The sequence below is a fragment of the Schistocerca serialis genome, chromosome 8 (genome assembly GCF_023864345.2).
Source record: "Schistocerca serialis cubense isolate TAMUIC-IGC-003099 chromosome 8, iqSchSeri2.2, whole genome shotgun sequence".
In the NCBI taxonomy this organism is placed as follows: domain Eukaryota; kingdom Metazoa; phylum Arthropoda; class Insecta; order Orthoptera; family Acrididae; genus Schistocerca; species Schistocerca serialis.
In genome coordinates, this window is record NC_064645.1 from 408,483,571 (window position 1) to 408,503,434 (window position 19,864).

Genomic DNA, 19,864 nt, shown 5'->3' on the forward strand with positions numbered 1-19,864 from the left:
TTGTGTCTGAGGGGTGACGGGAGGAAGAGGAGACGTTGACTGGGCGATCTTAGCACTGGCCGAACGGACGACCGCAGTGCTGAAGGTCAGATTACACGTCTGCGTCGCCACCTCCCTGGTAGTCCGAGGAGAGGCGAGGACAGTACTGTATTTCCCCGCTGGGAGCAGCATGGGCTTCCTACTAGCAAATAGCTTGCGAGCAGCTGAGGTGGACACTTTCTCTTTGACCCGAATTTCCTGTATACAGCGTTCTTCCTTGTAGATGGGAGAGTCACGGGAGGACACTGCATAGTCACCCTGACAGTTCACACAATGAGGAGACGGAGGTGGACAGTCACCCTCATGGGCATCCCTGCCACAAGTGACACATTTAGCCGCATTAGAACAAGACAGGCAAGTGTGATTAAAATGCTGACACTGGTAGCAGCGCGTAGGTGTCGGGACATAGGGGTGAACAGAAATAACCTCGTAGCCCGCTTTGATGCGCGACGGCAGCTGAACACTATCAAAGGTTAAGGAAAGTGTCCGGGTCGGTACAAGGTCATTGTTGACCTTTTTCATGACCCCATGGACAGCCGTCACGCCCTGCTCAGTGAGGAAAGACTGAATCTCCTCGTCAGTCCATCCGTCGAATGATCTAGTATATACCACACCACAAGGCGAATTGAAAGTGCGGTGAGCCTCCACCCGAACAGGGAACGTGTACAGGAGTGTGGCCCGAAGTAGTTTTTGTGACTGAAAGGCGCTCTCAGTTTCTAGTAACAAGGTACCGTTACGCAACCTGGTACAAGACTTGACAGATCCGGCTATGGCATCTACGCCCTTCTGGATAACGAAAGGGTTGACAGAGGAAAAATCCTTTCCGTCCTCAGATCGAGAAACTACGAGGAACTGTGGGGCAGGCAGTAGTACTTTTGTCACTGGTGGCTGGTCAAGTTTCCATTTGTGGGCAGAAGTCTAGAGAGAAGAAGAGAAATCCATTGCGGAGGAATCCCCCATGATTGCCAGCGTCCCCGATGGCGCGCTTCTTCCTTGTGAGGACCCTCTCAGAGGGCACTCCCGCCTTAGGTGAATGTTTACACCTCAGGTCACACCTCCCGAGAAAGGGACGGAGGGACCAATCGGCATGGTCGGAAGGTGTCAGCTCAGGCAATCACCCCTCCCTGGGCCTGGCCTTTACCAGGGGGTATGTGCATGCCTTACTTGTCTACCCAGGGTGGGGAATTTCGCGTTACCCCGTCACCGACTACGCGTGCAAACGCGTGCAAGGCAAGGAGGAGGCAAGGAGGAGGCGGAGGAGGCAAGGAGGAGGAGGCAAGGAGGAGGAGGCAAGGAGGAGGAGGCAAGGAGGAGGAGGCAAGGAGGAGGAGGCAAGGAGGAGGAGGCAAGGAGGAGGAGGCAAGGAGGAGGAGGCAAGGAGGAGGAGGCAAGGAGGAGGAGGCAAGGAGGAGGAGGCAAGGAGGAGGAGGCAAGGAGGAGGAGGCAAGGAGGAGGAGGCAAGGAGGAGGAGGCAAGGAGGAGGAGGCAAGGAGGAGGAGGCAAGGAGGAGGAGGCAAGGAGGAGGAGGCAAGGAGGAGGCGGAGGCAAGGAGGAGGAGGCAAGGGGAAAAGTAAGTACGACAGTGAGATGGAGAAGAACTAAGAAAGGAAACAACCAAAGGAAGGAAGAAACCAGAAGAAGTGAAAAACCAAAGTGACCGCAAATATAGGTTGTGGAATCGTCCGTCTCCGGGCGCAGGCGCTAACTACCCCATTGAGGGGGAGGGACTCCTTTTAGTCGCCTCTTACGACAGGCAGGAATACCTCGGGCCTATTCTAACCCCCGGTCCCGCAGGGGGGGGACAAAGCTATTGGTCACCCTTGTGATGGATTGCTGTGATCTGCCACTAGGGTGTGGAGGGGGCTCTAAAAATGTTAACAGTTGTGATCATGCTAATTGAAAGTAGTTTATTGCATAATATTCATCCTAAAGCCTTTGATACATTTTACTATTGGCACACACTTGCGTGTACACTGTGTTTTGTTGTTGTAAATGACACTTTTCTTTGCCACAAAAATTTTAGTTTGGTGTTATACCCCCATTTGTGTTTTATTGCTGCAGTAGCCTGCTAGAGAAAATTCTTTGTTAGAGTATCAGTTCTTACTAGACAAAATTACAGGAATGTAACTGAATTACACTCTCTCTCTCTCTCTCTCTCTCTCTCTCTCTCTCTCTCTCTCTCTCTCTCTCTCACACACACACACACACACACACACACACACACACACACACACACACACACACACACACACAAAAAATTGAAAATCAGGTTTTCAGCACATTGCCAAGCACAGGACAAAAATGCTGTTCTATATTATTTTTGACCTTGTGTAAGCTGCACAGTAAAAAAATAAAACATCATTTCATAAAAAGTTTTTTATTTACAAAATACTGAGAGAATTTTAACTGTATATATAATTTCACAAGTAAACAATACTAGGCGTTGTTACACCTAAAATACAAGTATACGAATCAGACAAAAAAAGCACATACATGTCGCAATAACTCCCATAATAGGGAGAGCACCACATCCACATAAAGTCTGTTATAAAATTTCAAATATCACCTCTTTCCAGATCTATCACAGAGATATAATTCAGACAATCTTGTCACTAAAACACTGTTCCTTTACAAGAGTGAACATCTATAGAATATAAAATCATAATGAAAACTTTATTCTTCAACATATTTATCAATTACATTCCAATGGCATAAGCACACAGTAAGTAATGAGAAAATTTGACAGTGTGTGAGGTAGACAAGCATAGGAAAGATACTGGAGGAATATGAGCAAGCAATTTTTCTTTTGATGCTCTTAAGATACATGCATACATCATCTTTTATTGTTGCCTGTGGCTTTATAAACTGCAATATGAAGTGAAAACTATCACCAAAATGATACTTTCAGACCTTCAGACTAAAAACCATGCTCAAAAATTGTTCATAATGAATTGTTATGACACCGTCTTGATCTGTGTCATATTGGCGGAATGAAGATGTAAGAGTCTGTAAAAAAATTGAAAAACAGAAAAAGATTATTGTTGATAGTGTGACGAATAAAATTGAAGCAACTACAGAATTAAATTTATTGTACACAAATCAGACACTTTAGTAGTGTCATTTTCAGTTTTCACCAAACGTCTTCCGCAAAGTTTTGAAATAATCTTAGCCAACAGGGACCTATTTATGGAAAAATGTAATCTATGAACCAAATTTATATTTCAATGATGGAGAAAAGCTGAGAGAGAAAGAGAGAGAGAGAGAGAGAGAGAGAGAGAGAGAGAGAGAGAGAGAGACGTTGTAGTTTTATTACTGGGTGTGTGTGTGTGTGTGTGTGGGGGGGGGGGGGGTTGGCACACTGCAGTATTTCCCTGTTACTCTGCTGCAGTTTCTCTTTGCCACATACAGTATTCACTCTTTCTGGTTTATTCTCATACAAAATTTTCTGGTGGCACACTACTGTAGAATGCTGAGCCCTGTGTAAAGTGACTTGATATAAGACATTAGTCATCTCTCAAGCACTATGCTCTGGATGATAAAAGTTTTCCATATGCCAGAACAGAAGTAGGTAAAAGAAGGTGCCTTCGACATATTTTGCATTTAATATACCAAAAACATTAAAAACTAAGCAACAATAGGACAAGGTCTTGTCAATGAAAAAACTTAGAATGGGTGTCATCTGTGTGATTACAAAAATATTATAACAGTAAGATGGATGACAAAAATGCTATGCTGAGGGGATAACAGACCTCATTTAAACACAGTTCCAGAAAACGAGCCTAAGAGCAAATGGTACGAGCCCTATTGCAACTTTTTAAAAGTGTTTATCATCTGGCAGTTTTTAAACCACATTTTTCTTAATTGTGATAAAACTAGAACTAATTATCAATTTGCAGCAGTTAGTTTCTTCAATATGGGAATGTATGCTGTGACAACACTCAGAATCCACTAGCCACTGTACACAGCACATCAGGGGGCTCTTTGCACCATTATTATGTTATTCCATTTTCATATGGATTAAGCAATAATATTTTCTACAGGGTTAGACATGTACAATGATGTCTCATTCATTCACACAGCCCTACACATGATTTACTATATAGGCAGCAGAATTTTTACATCTTCCACAAATACCTAAATTTATTCAACATGGTAATCCCACCACCCCACAATATGCAAGAGTGGTACAGAACTGTTATGATCTTAACAGCTATTTCCACTGCTCTCATGCATACTTGATAAAGGCTCAACTGTAAAGCAATAACATCTTGTCTCCTCCCAACAAGTTTAAGTCTTTTAACCATTATGACAGCCTATAACACACTACCACTTACTTAGTAATTAGATACTACTGGGTTCTCTATGTGTTAAGGGGATATCTTGCATTTACTGCAAGTAAGAGGCACCATCACCCAGTATACAATGAGAGAATACTGTCAGTCTACTGTTCCTTATCAGCATGTGACAATTCCATTGTAACCCAAAGATACTAAATCATGGAAATTTGAAATAGCAATGAGAGGAGAAGCAGATATTTAATTTCACAGCAAAAGCAAAGGGGGACAGCACATGACAAAGCACAGGAGCAGCAACAAAGGACAGGAAGGCAACTGAGCTGAAAGGGAAAGGTTTAAATCAAACTACAGTTTAAAAACAGAGATTTGAAAAATGAAAGCAAAAGAAAAGAAATGAAAAAATGTAAATTCATGAAGCGAAAGATTACGTATCTAGATAGCATAGTAAAAATTATCTGATACTGCACAAGTTGAGGCATTTACTGAATTACAACAAACACTAAATTCCATAATAACAGAGGAAATTACAGTGTGGAAATTAACAAAAATGAAGATAGGCAACCACTCACCTGCAGCAGATTGATGAGATAAGCATCCAACAGCACAGATAATTTTACTAGTTTTGCAGTAACAACTCTTTATTAAGTTTAAACACATACTCTTCACAAATCCACCTATATATGCTAACCTGAACAGCATTTGCTACAATCATTCTGATTTTTATGTAATACTCTGAAGTCTGGATGCAAGTACCAATGTTAACAGGAAGGACTTCTTACAGCAGTTGTTCCCAACTCATGATATTTTTGCCCACAGCTGTTAAATGCAGCCTCTACAAAGTGGCACTACTTCAGCAATGTTAGTAATGAATGAATGAAAGAAAGAAAGAAAGAAAGAAAGAAAGGAAAAAATAAAAGCGATGAAAATGTCGTTAAGGGACAAAGCATAAGCACATTGGAAAATTATTGTCTTTCAAAAGAATCATTCAAGCAGTTGCTTTAACTTGTGTACTGAAACCAAAGGAAACTTATATCAAGATGAGCAAAAGATGATATGAAATCAATTCCTCCTTTCAGATGAGTGTATTAACCACTGCACCACCTTGGACAATACAGGAAATTAAGCTGATAGCTCACACTCACTCAATTAGGAGGCTGTGCTAACTCTGAGACTAACTTGGTAGTACTGCGATTAATTTATTTGCATGAACTACTTGTGAGACAAACATTCTTTTGTTGTCAATCTATTGAAACAGTTTCACAAGGCAAAACATATGAACATAAAGTGAGCAACATGCATCAGGCCATTGGTCTTTAGTGTTATCACTGCACTCTCACTTCTGTGCCATATATATGTCGAAATTCACCCTCGATAATACTAAACCGACATTTAATGCTGAAAAAGACATTACATAACTTGTCAACTGCTTTTTCATCTCCCTCATATTGCTACTAAAAACAGCCAACACATATGATGGTGAACAATCAATTAAACTATTGCTGGCTGTTTACCAGTGGCTTGGGGTTGAAAGAGCTACTGTTCAAGATCCAATGCATAAGCTCGAATCACAGATGTCTAGGTGATGAGATTTACTGCTTGGCATAGAGTGCAGCATTCATTTCCTAGTATTTTCCGATTTAGTTTATGAGAACATTCACTTACGTACCAATGCCTTTACATATTCAGAGAAAGACTAATCAAATATTTGTTCTGCTGATGGTGAAATCCATCAAGAAACACTAACAACTGTGAATTTCTGCCAGTCATTGATGGCTTAAATTACAATAACACAAGTGCAAATAAAGAAAATCAGCCAGCCATCAGACATTTTTATTGTGCAGTTCTTAAAGGCAATGCCAATTAGCCACTATTTCGATATGATGTCAAATGCTACAAGGAAGGAAGCAACGAAGATTACAGTTTAATGCCCTGGTGACAATGAGGTCATTAGTGACAGACTGCATGCTCAGGATTGGGGGGGGGGGGGGGGGGGGAGATCAGCCACATCCTTTTCAAAGGTGCCACCCCCCAGCATTTACGTCAAGTGTTTTTAGAGAAATCACTGAAAAGCTAAATCTGTAAAGCCGAAGAGATAATTGAACTGTCATCTTACTGCTTAGAAGTCCAGTGTGCCACACTGATCAGTGTAAAATGAAGTGCATTCTCTTTTGGAATGTTTGTGATGTTCCCCTAGATTAATTATACGATGCTGACATGATGGCAGCTTTCCAGATGTATGCACTGGATAAGTACTGTGATCTGTGTATTGCATCTCTCATTGGATAATCTTGCTAAGGAAGTCTGGCTTCATTTAATAGTCTTCCAACAAAATTGTATCTAATTTTCACACTACTGTGGGTTGGGGACAATATCATGTGGAGTAAAGCGGGCAACTAGCAGAGGCTGAGGGTAAAAGTACACAGCACTGTTTAAGACCCCTGTAATTTTGTATTTTGCAGAGATGTCACTTTGGTAGGGTCCTTCCCTGACCAACACACCGCAATGGAGTTCTTTGATCAGTTCCATAAAATTTGTTTTGCATCTACAGTGTCTTAAAACCATCCATATAGTGTAGTGCCTCAAGAATTTCAGTGTAAATTCTAGGTACACTCGGCCTTCCACTGTCTCGAACACTCGATATTTTAGGTACGAGTGTGGGAGAGTGAGAACGCTTCTACCAATCCACCTGTTTCTATGTGCAGGTCGGAAGTTTGTTATTAGAAGACTGTAAGAGAGTGAGAGACTGGCGACGACAAGTGTTTGCTGCCAGCGCCACAGAAGAGATGATGAAAATCCAAGGAATAATTGTGTAGTATTCTTTGGTGTGTTAGTGTCTGTGTTGATTGCAAAAAAGACTAATGAACAATTGAATATAGATTTCTATGCACATTCATGTATTGGACTTGCTTGAGACTAAAGACTTTTATCTTACTTCACGTCTTAGCTCTGCATGAGGCAGGACGCATGTGATGTCCATAAATTATTGGATTGTTACTATGATACTGAACTTGTGTTTTATCGAGTCTGACGTTTAAAGACACCAGTTGGCTTACCAGAGTCTAATTGCTTATGCGAAAAGGAGTAAATGTTGCTTTGTGTTGAGAGATGAAAATATACCAAGAATGAACTGAAAGCGGTCAACGAGTACACAAATTATTTCAAGAATAGAGAAGTAACTTAATAAATTCCTGTAATTCGCTATAGTCTTCGGAGAATAAGCTTTTGTGAGATCGACACAGCTGACTACCCAGAGAAGAGAATCGGCTGCACACAATATGTAAGTCAACTGCGAGAGACATGTGAGTCTTGCAGCTCAGTACCACACTGTCTCGTGTCATCCGAAAAACATTAGAATAGCTTTTCAACTTAAGGTGTCCATGTTCCTTTCCAGGTTACAGAACACTATGCACAGAGGTCTATGTTGCAATCTATGTTTCTCTTGCAGCTGTTTGATACAAATTATACACTCAGCAATTCTGAAGGAGCTAAAGAGAAATGAAGATTCAAGGAATATTTTCTTTGGAACAATCTGTAGCCTGTCCTGTAGAATTAAAAGCAGAAAAGATTTTGCCTGAGATGGAGGGAAGAACGATGCTACAATAATAGCCACAGATTCTGAGATAACCTTTCATAATTATAATGACTACTGTGGCAATATTTATGCTGGCTTGTACTGTTTAGGTTTCCCACTTTGTATGAGTTCTAGTGGAATATCATTGAGGTATTAAGTCCCTCTTGGTTTCAGGCATTTGTATTTCTCTTGATGAAATGCCAGTGGACTGACAGGACTCTGCAGAAGTTGGTCTTTATGTTGTGTATATGTAACTGTCAGTTGTGGTTACTATATTAATTAACCTGGGTGAACTATTCTGGAGAGTGAGGCTCATTTCAAGGGAAATATTTTCATGAATCATCAGATCATCATTAGTTTTCAGCAGATAATTGCCCATCAGTTGCTTAAAACAGAATTTCCACTCCCAAAAAAAACTGAGGCCACATGGGTTTCCTTCAAAAAAAGGAACTTTTTTCCAACACAGATCCCAGAATCACACATTGGAAGCTAAAGGGAAAAGAGAAGAAAAGAATATAACCAAGACAATTGCATTATTAATTGAAAGAAGAATAAATCACTCGGAATCTTAACATTATGTCCAATGGAGAATCACATGATCTGTCTGAAATTTGTCAGTCAGTTGCTGTTTTACTGTCGTTCAGTCTTTCCCAATTCTTTGAAAGATGTACAATTTCTCCATGTGAAATAAATTATTAAGAAATAATAATAAGTGAAATACTTTCTTTTTCTTCATGGGAGTTAATAATGGCACAAAATATTTGCTCCAAATTTAGACAGCTATCAAAAATTTTAGTAAGGACATGCAAAATAAATGGAACTGCAGATTATTAAATGATACTTACATAAAGTGTTACACAACACTGAATGAAATCGTCAAAGTAAATAACACCACGGCCTCCTCGATCATATTTCTGCATCAATAAAGATACTATATTGTCAGAAAGGCGGTAACCAAATGAAGTCAATGCAGTCTTAAGTTCATTCCTGTCAATATTGCCGGAATTGTCTCTGTCAAATGAACGAAAGCAGTTCTGCCAGTCTGTGACATACTTCCACAATGCTCCAAAATCCTCAAAGCTGACTGTACCTCTGTTCGATTTGTCGAACATACCTGTGTTTGGAAATAACAATGCACATTAATATTTGTATATCAACAAGAAATGCTGAAAGTTAAAAATACCAGGTTCAGCAAAACAAATGAAAAATAATTAAATAAAGATCAGCCACTAAAGCTATAAAAGATCAAATGGACAGTGGAATGAATAATTTGGATAATGAATTCCTTTGAAAATACAGGTAAACAGTTACAGAGATCAGTTAGAATCTAACGTACAGGACGGGTTCTATCACAACTTCAGACAGATCTAGCCTGTCTACATGAAACTTTCTGTGGAAAATTTATTTTTATAAAAATCTTATCTTTCTTTTAAAATCTCCAGCGTGTCTCAATGCTTGGTGAAATTACAAATTTTCATTCATCAAAAAATGGGCTACCGTTAGCAAATTGTTTTTCTAAACAATCTGCTACACGACACCAATAGAAGCCCTGTTTTCATACTAGATTCCTTATGGACCCTTCAGCCATCGACAAATGACAGAAATATTCTGGGAAAGCTGGGATTTTACTTATTAAAAATTACATCATAAAAGATCTGTATCACTAAAACTATTGCAAAACACAAGGTCTTACTGAAATGCCACATAAAAAATAACCAAATATATCTGCTGAACATTAATTTTATGTGGCATGGCTACTGTAACAGCTGATACATCCTGGATACAAACAACCAGAATACAATAAACCTCACAACACTTACTTTGCCTTCAGTAGTGCAATACAATTGTTTATCAACAGTTCAAAATTGTCCACTTGAACTGAGCAAAATAGACAACACATACTGGTACCAACACTGTTAACACAGTGTAGTTACAAATTCTTACAACTAATGGGAGTCCCATTAGCTAGTTGCCCCAGGAAAAGTATTATAAAAAATTAATAAAAGGGGATATGAAACCAAATCTGTTCAAAACATACCTTTATGGTTGAGAAATAACAGAACATTACATGCCAGAAACGGCCTTCCCCCATCTGCATACAAAGTTCAACACAGCGTTGCATTTTCATGAATATTGCTTCCAGAGTATATGATTTCACAGCAGATGTTCTCAGCTAATTTATCGATGTGGCAGCAACTGTGCTATGTGACTTTTGAGGTTTCAATGGCTGTGTGCGGGTCTCTTAATTCACTACAGCATGGATTACTATTAACAGTGTTTTGTGCATTATCATAGCAACATAGCATCTGCCCAATGTTTTTTGGCGGTACTGTCACCAGTGAAGTGTACTGGGGGGGGGGGGGGGGGCGGTGGCAAGACACTTACAGCACATCTTTTAATGTACCTTTATTTCTCAGCCATAAAAGTATGCTGCGTACAAATTTGGTTTCATATCCTCTCTTATTAAAATTTTTATACAACTTCTCCCAGAGCCACTTATCAGTGGGGCATCCATTACTCCACATTACTTCCTTTTGTCAATAAATCAACATTAGACAATTGGCACACAAATGCAAGCACTTTTTATAATTATTTCTGCTCAGGATTTTTTAAATACGTTGTTTCATATACTTATAGAAGCAAACGTCTTATTAGTAAATGAGTAGCTGTGACTATGCCAACGGCCTTGCCACAATGGTAACATTGGTTCCCGTTAGATCACTGAAGTTAAGCGCTGCCGGGCTGAGCTAGCACTTGGATGGGGGACTGTCCAGTCTGCCGAGCACTGTTGGTAAGTGGGGTGCACTCAGGCCTTGTGAGGCAAACTGAGGAGCTACTTGAGTGAGAAGTAGCCACTCCGGACTCATAGACTGACATACAGCAGGGAGAGCAGTGTGCTGACCACGTGCCCCTCCATGTCTGCATCCAGTGATGTCTGTGGGCTGAGGATGACACGGTGGCTGGTCAGTACTATTGGGCCTTCATGGTCTGTTTGGGCAGAGTTTAGTTTAGTTTTTAGCTGTGACTATGTCAGTATAAATGTACAGAATGAGCGAAGGGAGTACAGAGGACAAATATGGGAAAGCAACCAGAGTGATAAGATGGGGCAACCAAGGTAAAAAGGGGAGGGGGAGTCAGGCCAAAAATACAAGAAGGAACAGATAATGAAAAAGAGGGTGACCAAAAGTGTCTGAAGAGGATGTTGACAATGTCAGAGCATCTTATCTTCTAGGCGGAGCAGCTGGAGATAGTGGCTCTGTGCGCCTGTAATGTACTTATGTACATTATAACTCTGCAAGTTAAGTGTTACAGAGGGACTATTACTTTCTTGATCACAAGTTGTTCAGTGATGAGACAACTTTTCATGTAAGTGGGAAGGTAAATAACCAAGATGTTCACATTCACATGTCAGAATATACTAATGATCCCATACATTATAGAAGATTCCCCAAAATTAAACATTTTCTGCACTGTGTTCTAATATCTAGTGTTCACACTTTTTTGCTGATGCTTCCATCATGGAAGTGGCTTATCTGGATATGTTGCAAGAATGGCTCTTTCCCCAGTCAGAAGGCGAACCTGAAAACTTTATATGATGACAAGATGTAACTCCTCCCCATTGGCATCTCTTTCTATGAGAATAGTTGAACATCGAATACCCTGATCATTGGATTGTTGCAATGGTCGATACGATAGTTCTTTTCCATTGGCCTCTACATTCATTCACCCGATCTCAAACCATGTGATTTTTTTTTCCTTTTGGGGCTTTAAAAAAGATTTTACTTATGTTCTGCCACTATCCAATAATTTGATAGAGTTGACAGAATTGAAGAGGTTATTGCGTCTATTACTCTGGACATGTTAACCAAAGAATGGGAAGAACTGGATTTACGATGGATGTGTGCTGTATAACTTAAGGTGCACATATTGAGCTTTTTTTTTTTTTTTTAAAAAAAAAATTACTTTCAATTTGATGTATTATTCCATTCAGAAATATCCAACTTTGATACAATTTGTTGCAAATAGTCTAAATGAAACTGTTATATTATTTCACTGAAACCAGGGCAGTCTTTTACGGAAAGGGGGGGCGGAGGGGGGGGGGGCAACAGAGCAGAAAAGAACTGGCAGGTAAATGAGACAGGGCAGTAAAGGAATGGCAGAGGTTGAGGCTGAGCCTGTGAAGGTTACAAAGTGAATATGATGTATTGGAGAAACCGTCCCAATCCATCAAATTCAGAGAGAGATACTGGTGGATTAGGGTTGCAAGAGTGGATGTGGATTATGCTTGGACAATTTTGTCAGCAGAGCACTTGCCTGTGAAAGACAAAGGTCTAAGGTTCATATTCCACTCTGGTGCTCAGTTTTAATGTCTTGAAAGTGAAGCCATTGTCACACAGATTGTGCATTGTGCATTCAGCAGTCAACACTGAGTGTGTCAAATTCCTGACTTCACAGCATGGAAAAACCATGTTGAGAAGTCTTTACGAATGTGTAAAGCAATATCATGCACAACAGATATGCTGAATGTGCATTTGAACATACACTAATGAGATGAAAGAACGTCACATGCAAGCAATCTCTTCTCAGCACAAAGTTGGAAATCATCATATTGGCTTTCAGTTGAATATAATCGATGGGTTTTATATTATAACTTACATCCTGTGAATATATGCCATTTCAAAGTGCCAGCATATTGAGTACATCTCAAAAACCCATCGTTTACTGGCATGATCTTGTTTTTAAAAAAAGATAGGAAATGTCATTAGTGGGTAAAAAATTTCTGAGTTTTATTGTGTTATGAAAGTGTACAGTTTCATGGCAAATACACACTGAAGATTCTTCAAACACACATTGTTCTTGGTATGATTTTGATAACTGAATGTCTATGAACACATCTGCGATTAAAGCATTCAGAAGATGGTAACATTGAAAACAAAGTCATTTACGCAAGTTCGCATAGCATTTAAAAAAAAATTGCTGAGTTACAATTAGTAATGTGCGATGTGTAGCTGATTTGCGTCTTGCTGTAACAAAGCTTTTTTACTCACTTCCTTGTTTTCTAATAGGTTATTAAACTTTATTATCAATTCAATACAAATATTTTCTACAATATTTGATGTTACGTAAATGTAAGTAGCTCTTTTTCAGGAGCGTGCGTGCTTTCAATTGAGTTTATTTACAAGGGAGGCTGCACTACTTTGAGTAAGATATTTTGCACATCCTAAATATCCTGCTACTGAATAGAAACAGTTACAAAGCAAGAATGACCTTAGGGTTTTACTATATAGTGAGACTGATCAAATTATTTTTATCTTATGTGGAAGACTATTGCAAATTTTTGTCACACTATTTGTATAGGAACTTTCATAAGCTGATGTCTTTACTGACTGGACATGGAACTTTGCTTTTTGCCTCATATCATGTTCATGAATATTGAAGTTTTTATTTATATATACTACAGACAGAACAAAAAGACTAGCATGTGGACACTGGAGGATGTGTGTGTTTTAACATGGCTAATGTATGAATTCTACATCCGTCCAATTCAGATACAAATTCATGATTTGCGAGCCAGATACAGCCAACAACTGCCCCTGGAGCATGCTGCGGTCACATATACAATGTTGAGGCACATATCCCTACGCACAAACCAGGTCGTTTCTGAGCATTCAGCAGCATGGTGGAGATAAAGTCAGCTTGTTGTACATTGAATCTACATCTATACTGCGCAAGCCACCTGACTGTGTGTGGCGGAGGGTACCTTGAGTACCTCTATTGGTTCTCCCTTCTAGTCCAGTCTCGTATTGCTCGTAGAAACAAAGATTGTCGGTATGCCTCTGTGTGGGCTCTAATCTCTCTGATTTTATCCTTATGGTCTCTTTGTGAGATATACGTAAGAGGGAGCAATATACAGCTTGACTCCCCGGTGAAGGTATGCTCTCGAAACTTCAACAAAAGCCCGTACTGAGCGTCTCTCTTGCAGAGTCTTCCACTGGAGTTTATAATCTCCGTAATGCTTTCGCAATTACTAAATGATCCTGTAACGAAGTGCGCTGCTCTCTGTTGGATCTCCTCTATCTCTTCCATCACCCCTATCAGGTACGGATCCCACACCGGTGAGCAGTATTCAAGCAGTGGGCGAACAAGTGTACTATAACCTACTTCCTTTTTTTCCGAACTGCATTTCCTTAGGATTCTTCCAATGAATCTCAGTCTGGCATCTGCTTCACTGACAATTAATTTTATATGGTCATTCCATTTTAAATCACTCCTAATACCTACTCCCAGATAATTTATGGAATTAACTGCTTTCAGTTGCTGACCTGCTACAGTGTAGCCAAATGATAAAGGATCTTTCTTTCTATGTATTCGCAGCACATTACACTTGTATACATTGAGATTCAATTGCCATTCCCTGCACCATGCATCAATTCGTTGCAGATCCTCCTGAATTTCTGTACAATTTTCCATTGTTGCAACCTCTCGATATACTACAGCCTTATCTGCAAAAAGCATCAGTGAACTTCCACTGTTATCCAAAGGTCATACAAAAAACAGTGGAAGTTCACTGAGGCTTTTTGCAGATAAGGCTGTAGTATATCGAGAGGTTGCAACAATGGAAAATTGTACAGAAATGCAGGAGGATCTGCAACGAATTGATGCATGGTGCAGGGAATGGCAATTGAATCTCAATGTATACAAGTGTAATGTGCTGCGAATACATAGAAAGAAAGATCCTTTATCATTTGGCTACAATGTAGCAGGTCAGCAACTGAAAGCAGTTAATTCCATGTGAACGGCGACTGTCCTACAACACTCCCCTGTGGCACACCTGAAATCACTCTACTTCGGAAGACTTCTCTCCATTGAGAATGACATGTGTTCTGTTATCTAGGAACTCTTCAATTCAATCACACAATTGGTCTGATAGTCCATATGCTCTTACTTTGTTCATTAAACGACTGGGGGAACTGTATCTAACGTGTTGCGAAAGTCAAGAAACATGGCATCTACCTGGGAACCTGTGTCTATGGCCCTCTTAGTCTCGTGGACGAATAGCGCGAGCTGGGTTTCACATGATCGTCTTTTCCGAAACCCATGCTGATTCCTACAGAGTAGATTTCTAGTCTCCAGGAAAGTCTCCAACATAACACGTGTTCCAAAACTCTACAACCGATGATATAGGTCTGTAATTCTGCACATCTGTTCGACGCCTCTTCTTGAAAACGGGGATGACCTGTGCCGTTTTCCAATCTTTTGGAATGCTAAGCTCTTCCAGAGACCTACGATACACTGCTGCAAGAGGAGGGGCAAGTTCCTTCACGTAATCCGTGTAAAATCTAACTGGTATCCCATCAAGTCCAGCAGCCTTTCCTCTTTTGATCGATTTTAATTGTTTTTCTATCCCTCTGTCATCTATTTTGATATCTACCATTTTGTCATCTGTGCGAAAATCTAGAGAAGGAACTACAGTGCAGTCTTCCTCTGTGAAATAGCTTTGGAAAAAGACATTTAGTATTTCGGCCTTTAGTCTGTCATCCTGTTTCAGTACCATTTTGGTCACAGAGTGTCTGGACATTTTGTTTTGATCCACCTACCACTTTGACATAAGACCAAAATTTCTTAGGATTTTCTGCCATGTCAGTATATAGAACTTTACTTTCAAATTCGTTGAATGCCTCTCGCAAAGCCCTCCTCACACTACATTTCGCTTCGTGTAATTTTTGTTTGCCTGCAAAGCTTTGGCTACGTTTATGTTTGCTATGAAGTTCTCTTTGCTTCCGTAACAGTTTTCTAACTCGGTTGTTGTACCACGGTGGCTCTTTTCCATCTCTTACGATCTTGCTTGGCACATACTCATCTAATGCATATTGAATGCCACAGCTATGTGATTACAGCTTTACTATAAAACTTGATGGTTGAGTATGCACCATGTCAGGTTGGTGCTGGCTCTGGCACAGGCAAGGGTATGTGTGTGGTGCACAATGACATTGGGGAGTGGACTTTTTTTTTTTTTTTTTTTTTTTTTTGTGGTTTTAGGGCGCAAAACTTCTATGGTCATTAGCGCCCAGCCCGTGACGTAGAAAACAGGAAAAAAACCAAATTTAAAATCAGCAGCAATGGAAACAAAGTCAGAAAATCTGAGAAACTAAAGGCAGAAGGAATGCTTAAAAGTCCACTATAGAAATGGGTTGGTTGTCCCCCCAAAAAAAACTTCAAATGACTGACGTCATTTCACTGTCACTAATAAACTGTAAAACACGGTCAGCTGAGCGCGTGTCATCTGCTAAAATCGACGATAGATCAGGCGATAGCTGTAGACGGGAGCGTAACGGATTAAAATAGGGGCATTCAATTAAAAGGTGTCTGACCGTCCACAGCTGGGAGCAGTGGGGACAGAGTGGGGGAGGATCACCGCTTAAAAGATGTCGATGACTAAAAAGACAGTGCCCTATCCGGAGTCGAGCTAAAATTACCTCCTCCCGACGACGCGTTCGGGAGGAAGAGGTCCAAGCGCAAGGAAGGGCTTTCACTTCCCGCAATTTATTGTGGGGAAGTGTTGACCAATGCGCATGCCATAAATGAGTAACTTGGCGACATAAACCGCTCCGTAGATCGGTAAACGGAAGAGACTGAAGAGCTGGCCGAGAAAGAGAGACTGCAGCCTTGGCCGCTATATCGGCCGCCTCATTTCCACAGATACCAGCGTGTCCCGGGAGCCAGAGGAACGCCACTGAGACGCCCCCCAGGTGGAGCAAGCGCAGACAGTCCTGAATCCGGTGGACCAGAGGGTGCACAGGGTAAAGAGCTTGGAGACTTAGGAGAGAGCTGAGAGAATCTGAGCAGATTACGTACTGTATCCGCTGATGGCGGCGGATGTAGTGGACAGCCTGGAGAACAGCGTAAAGCTCCGCAGTATAAACCGAACACTGGTCGGGAAGCCGAAAGTGATTTGGGGTGTCGCCAACAATATAGGCACTCCCTACACCTAACGATGTTTTCGAGCCATCGGTGTAAATAAATGTGGCTTCCGTCATTTGTGCACATAGAGCAGCAAATGCCCGACGGTAAACAAGTGTAGGGGTACCATCCTTGGGAAATTGACATACGTCTCTGAGCAAGTCGATCCGGGGACGGAGCCAAGGCGGTGCTGTACCCCAAGTTGTCAAGAAGGTTTTAGGAAAGCGGAAGGAAAGAGAATGGAGCAGTTGACGGAAGCGGACTCCCGGGGGTAGTAGGGAGGAGGAGCGGCCGGCATACCCGACATCAAAGGAGGCGTCGAAAAAAAGGTTATGGGCTGGATTAGCAGGCATGGAAGACAGATAGCTAGCATAACGACTCAGAAGGACTGCCCGCCGATTGGACAGCGGAGGTTCAGCAGTCTCAGCATAAAGGCTTTCCACAGGGCTGGTGTAAAAAGCTCCAGACACTAAACGTAATCCACGGTGGTGGATAGAGTCGAGACGCCGAAGAATAGACGGCCGAGCAGAGGAGTAGACTATGCTTCCATAGTCCAATTTCGAGCGCACTAAGGCGCGATAGAGGCGGAGAAGGACCACTCGGTCCGCTCCCCAAGAGGTACCATTCAGGACACGGAGGGTGTTAAGGGAACGCAGACAGCGAGCCGAAAGATAGGAAACGTGGGAGGACCAGCACAGTTTTCTGTCAAACATAAGACCCAAGAATTTAGCGACGTCGGAAAACGGAAGGTTGACAGGACCTAGATGTAAGGAGGGCGGAAGAAACTCCTTACGTCGCCAAAAATTAACACAAACGGTCTTACTGGGTGAGAAACGGAAGCCGGTTTCGAGGCTCCACGAGTGGAGGCGATCGAGACATCCTTGAAGACGTCTTTCAAGAAGGCTGGTCCGTTGAGAGCTGTAGTAGATCGCAAAATCGTCCACAAAGAGGGAGCCCGAGACATCAGGTAGGAGACAATCCATAATTGGATTAATGGCGATGGCAAACAGTACAACACTCAGCACGGAGCCCTGGGGTACCCCGTTTTCTTGGGAGAAAGTATGGGAGAGAGTAGTGTTCACCCGCACCCTAAATGTGCGCTCTGCCATAAATTCGCGAAGAAAAAGGGGCAGCCAGCCTCGAAAGCCCCAAGAGAACAGTGTGCGGAGGATGCCTGTCCTCCAACAGGTATCGTACGCTCTCTCCAGATCAAAAAATATTGCTACCGTTTGGCGTTTCCGGAGAAAATTGTTCATGATATAAGTGGAGAGAGCAACAAGATGGTCAACAGCAGAACGATGCTTTCGGAATCCGCATTGGGCTGGTGTTAAAAGACTGCGGGACTCCAGCCACCAAGCTAAACGGTAATTCACCATACGCTCCAAAACCTTACAGACACTACTCGTGAGAGAAATGGGGCGATAGCTAGAGGGGAGATGTTTGTCCTTTCCAGGTTTCGGAACGGGAACGACAATAGCTTCCCGCCATCGCCTGGGAAAGGTACTGTCGGTCCAAATTCGATTATAAAGGCGAAGGAGGTAACGCAGGCTATGGGTTGATAAATGCAGCAACATTTGGACATGGATACCATCCGGTCCTGGGGCGGAGGAGCGAGAAGAAGAGAGGGCATGTAGGAGTTCGCGCATGGAGAAAACAGTATTATAGCTTTCGCGATTTTGAGAGGAGAAAGCAAGATGTCGCACTTCCGCTGCACGTTTCTTCGGGAGAAACGCTGGCGGGTAATTTGAAGAGCTCGAAATCTCAGCAAAGTGCTGACCCAATGAGTTAGAAATTGCGACGGGGTCCACTAAGGTATCATGCACGACAGTGAGCCCAGAAACCGGGGAGAAACTAGGCGCGCCTGAGAACCGTCGAAGCCGACTCCAAACTTCCGAGGAGGGAGTGAAGTTGTTAAATGAGCTAGTAAAGAATTTCCAGCTTGCCTTCTTGCTATCGCGGATGACGCGACGGCATCGCGCCCGGAGCTGCTTATATCGGATACAGTTGGCCAAAGTTGGATGGTGACGGAAAATGCGAAGAGCACGTCGCCGCTCACGTATTGCGTCACGGCATGCCTCGTTCCACCAAGGAACTGGAGGGCGCCGGGGCAATTCGGAGGTGCGTGGTATTGAACGTTCCGCAGCTGTGAGAATAACGTCGGTAAAATGTGTGACCTCATCGTCGACGCTGGGAAAGCGACGGTCATCAAATGTCGCTAGAGACGAAAAAAGTGTCCAATCGGCTTGGGCAAACTTCCAGCGTCGCGAGCGCATATATGGCAGTTGAGGCTGCAGTCGAAGAACACATGGAAAGTGGTCACTCGAGTGTGTATCATCAAGGGCGAACCATTCGAAGCGCCGAGCTAGCGGAACAGTACCGACCGCAAGGTCCAAATGGGATAAATTTGCCGTGCAGGCAGACAAAAATGTGGGGACCCCAGTGTTGAGGCAGACTAGATCCGCTTGGTGGAAGACGTCTAGCAATAGTGAGCCACGTGGACAAGGATGTGGAGATCCCCAAAGCGGGTGGTGGGCATTGAAGTCCCCAACCAGCAAATAGGGGGGTGGAAGCTGATCAAGAAGATGAAGGAGATCAGCTCGTGCCATTGGTGTAGACGATGGAATGTATACCGTACAAAGAGAGAACGTGTATCCAGAAAGGGAAAGACGGACGGCGACAGCTTGGAAGGAAGTGTTTAAGGGGATTGGGTGATAATGGAGAGTATCATGGAGCAGAATCATGAGTCCTCCATGGGCTGGAGTGCCTTCAACAGAGGGGAGGTCATATCGGACAGACTGAAAATGAGGGAGAACAAAGCGGCCATGGGGACGCAGCTTTGTTTCCTGAAGACAGAAGATGACCGCCGAGTAGGATCGTAAGAGGATCGACAATTCCTCCCGATTGGCGCGAATGCCGCGGATATTCCAGTGGATAATGGACATAGGGTGAACAGAAAATGGAGGAACGTGACCAAGTGTGCTGTCAACTCAACGACTGC

General features: G+C 42.3%; 1 protein-coding gene across 2 annotated transcripts in view; it reads right to left on the reverse strand.

The window, feature by feature from the left end:
• Positions 1-2,400: 2,400 nt before the first annotated feature.
• The window catches only part of LOC126416515 (programmed cell death protein 6), a 45,845-nt gene continuing 28,381 nt past the window's right edge, over positions 2,401-19,864 (reverse strand). For both annotated transcript variants that reach the window (XM_050084258.1, XM_050084257.1), the window contains exons 3-4: positions 8,751-9,019; positions 2,401-3,045 (exon numbers count right to left, since the gene is read on the reverse strand). In XM_050084258.1, coding sequence (XP_049940215.1) covers positions 2,944-3,045; positions 8,751-9,019 — 371 coding nt within the window. In that variant the 3' untranslated portion in view covers positions 2,401-2,943. The remainder of the gene's footprint in view (positions 3,046-8,750; positions 9,020-19,864) is intronic.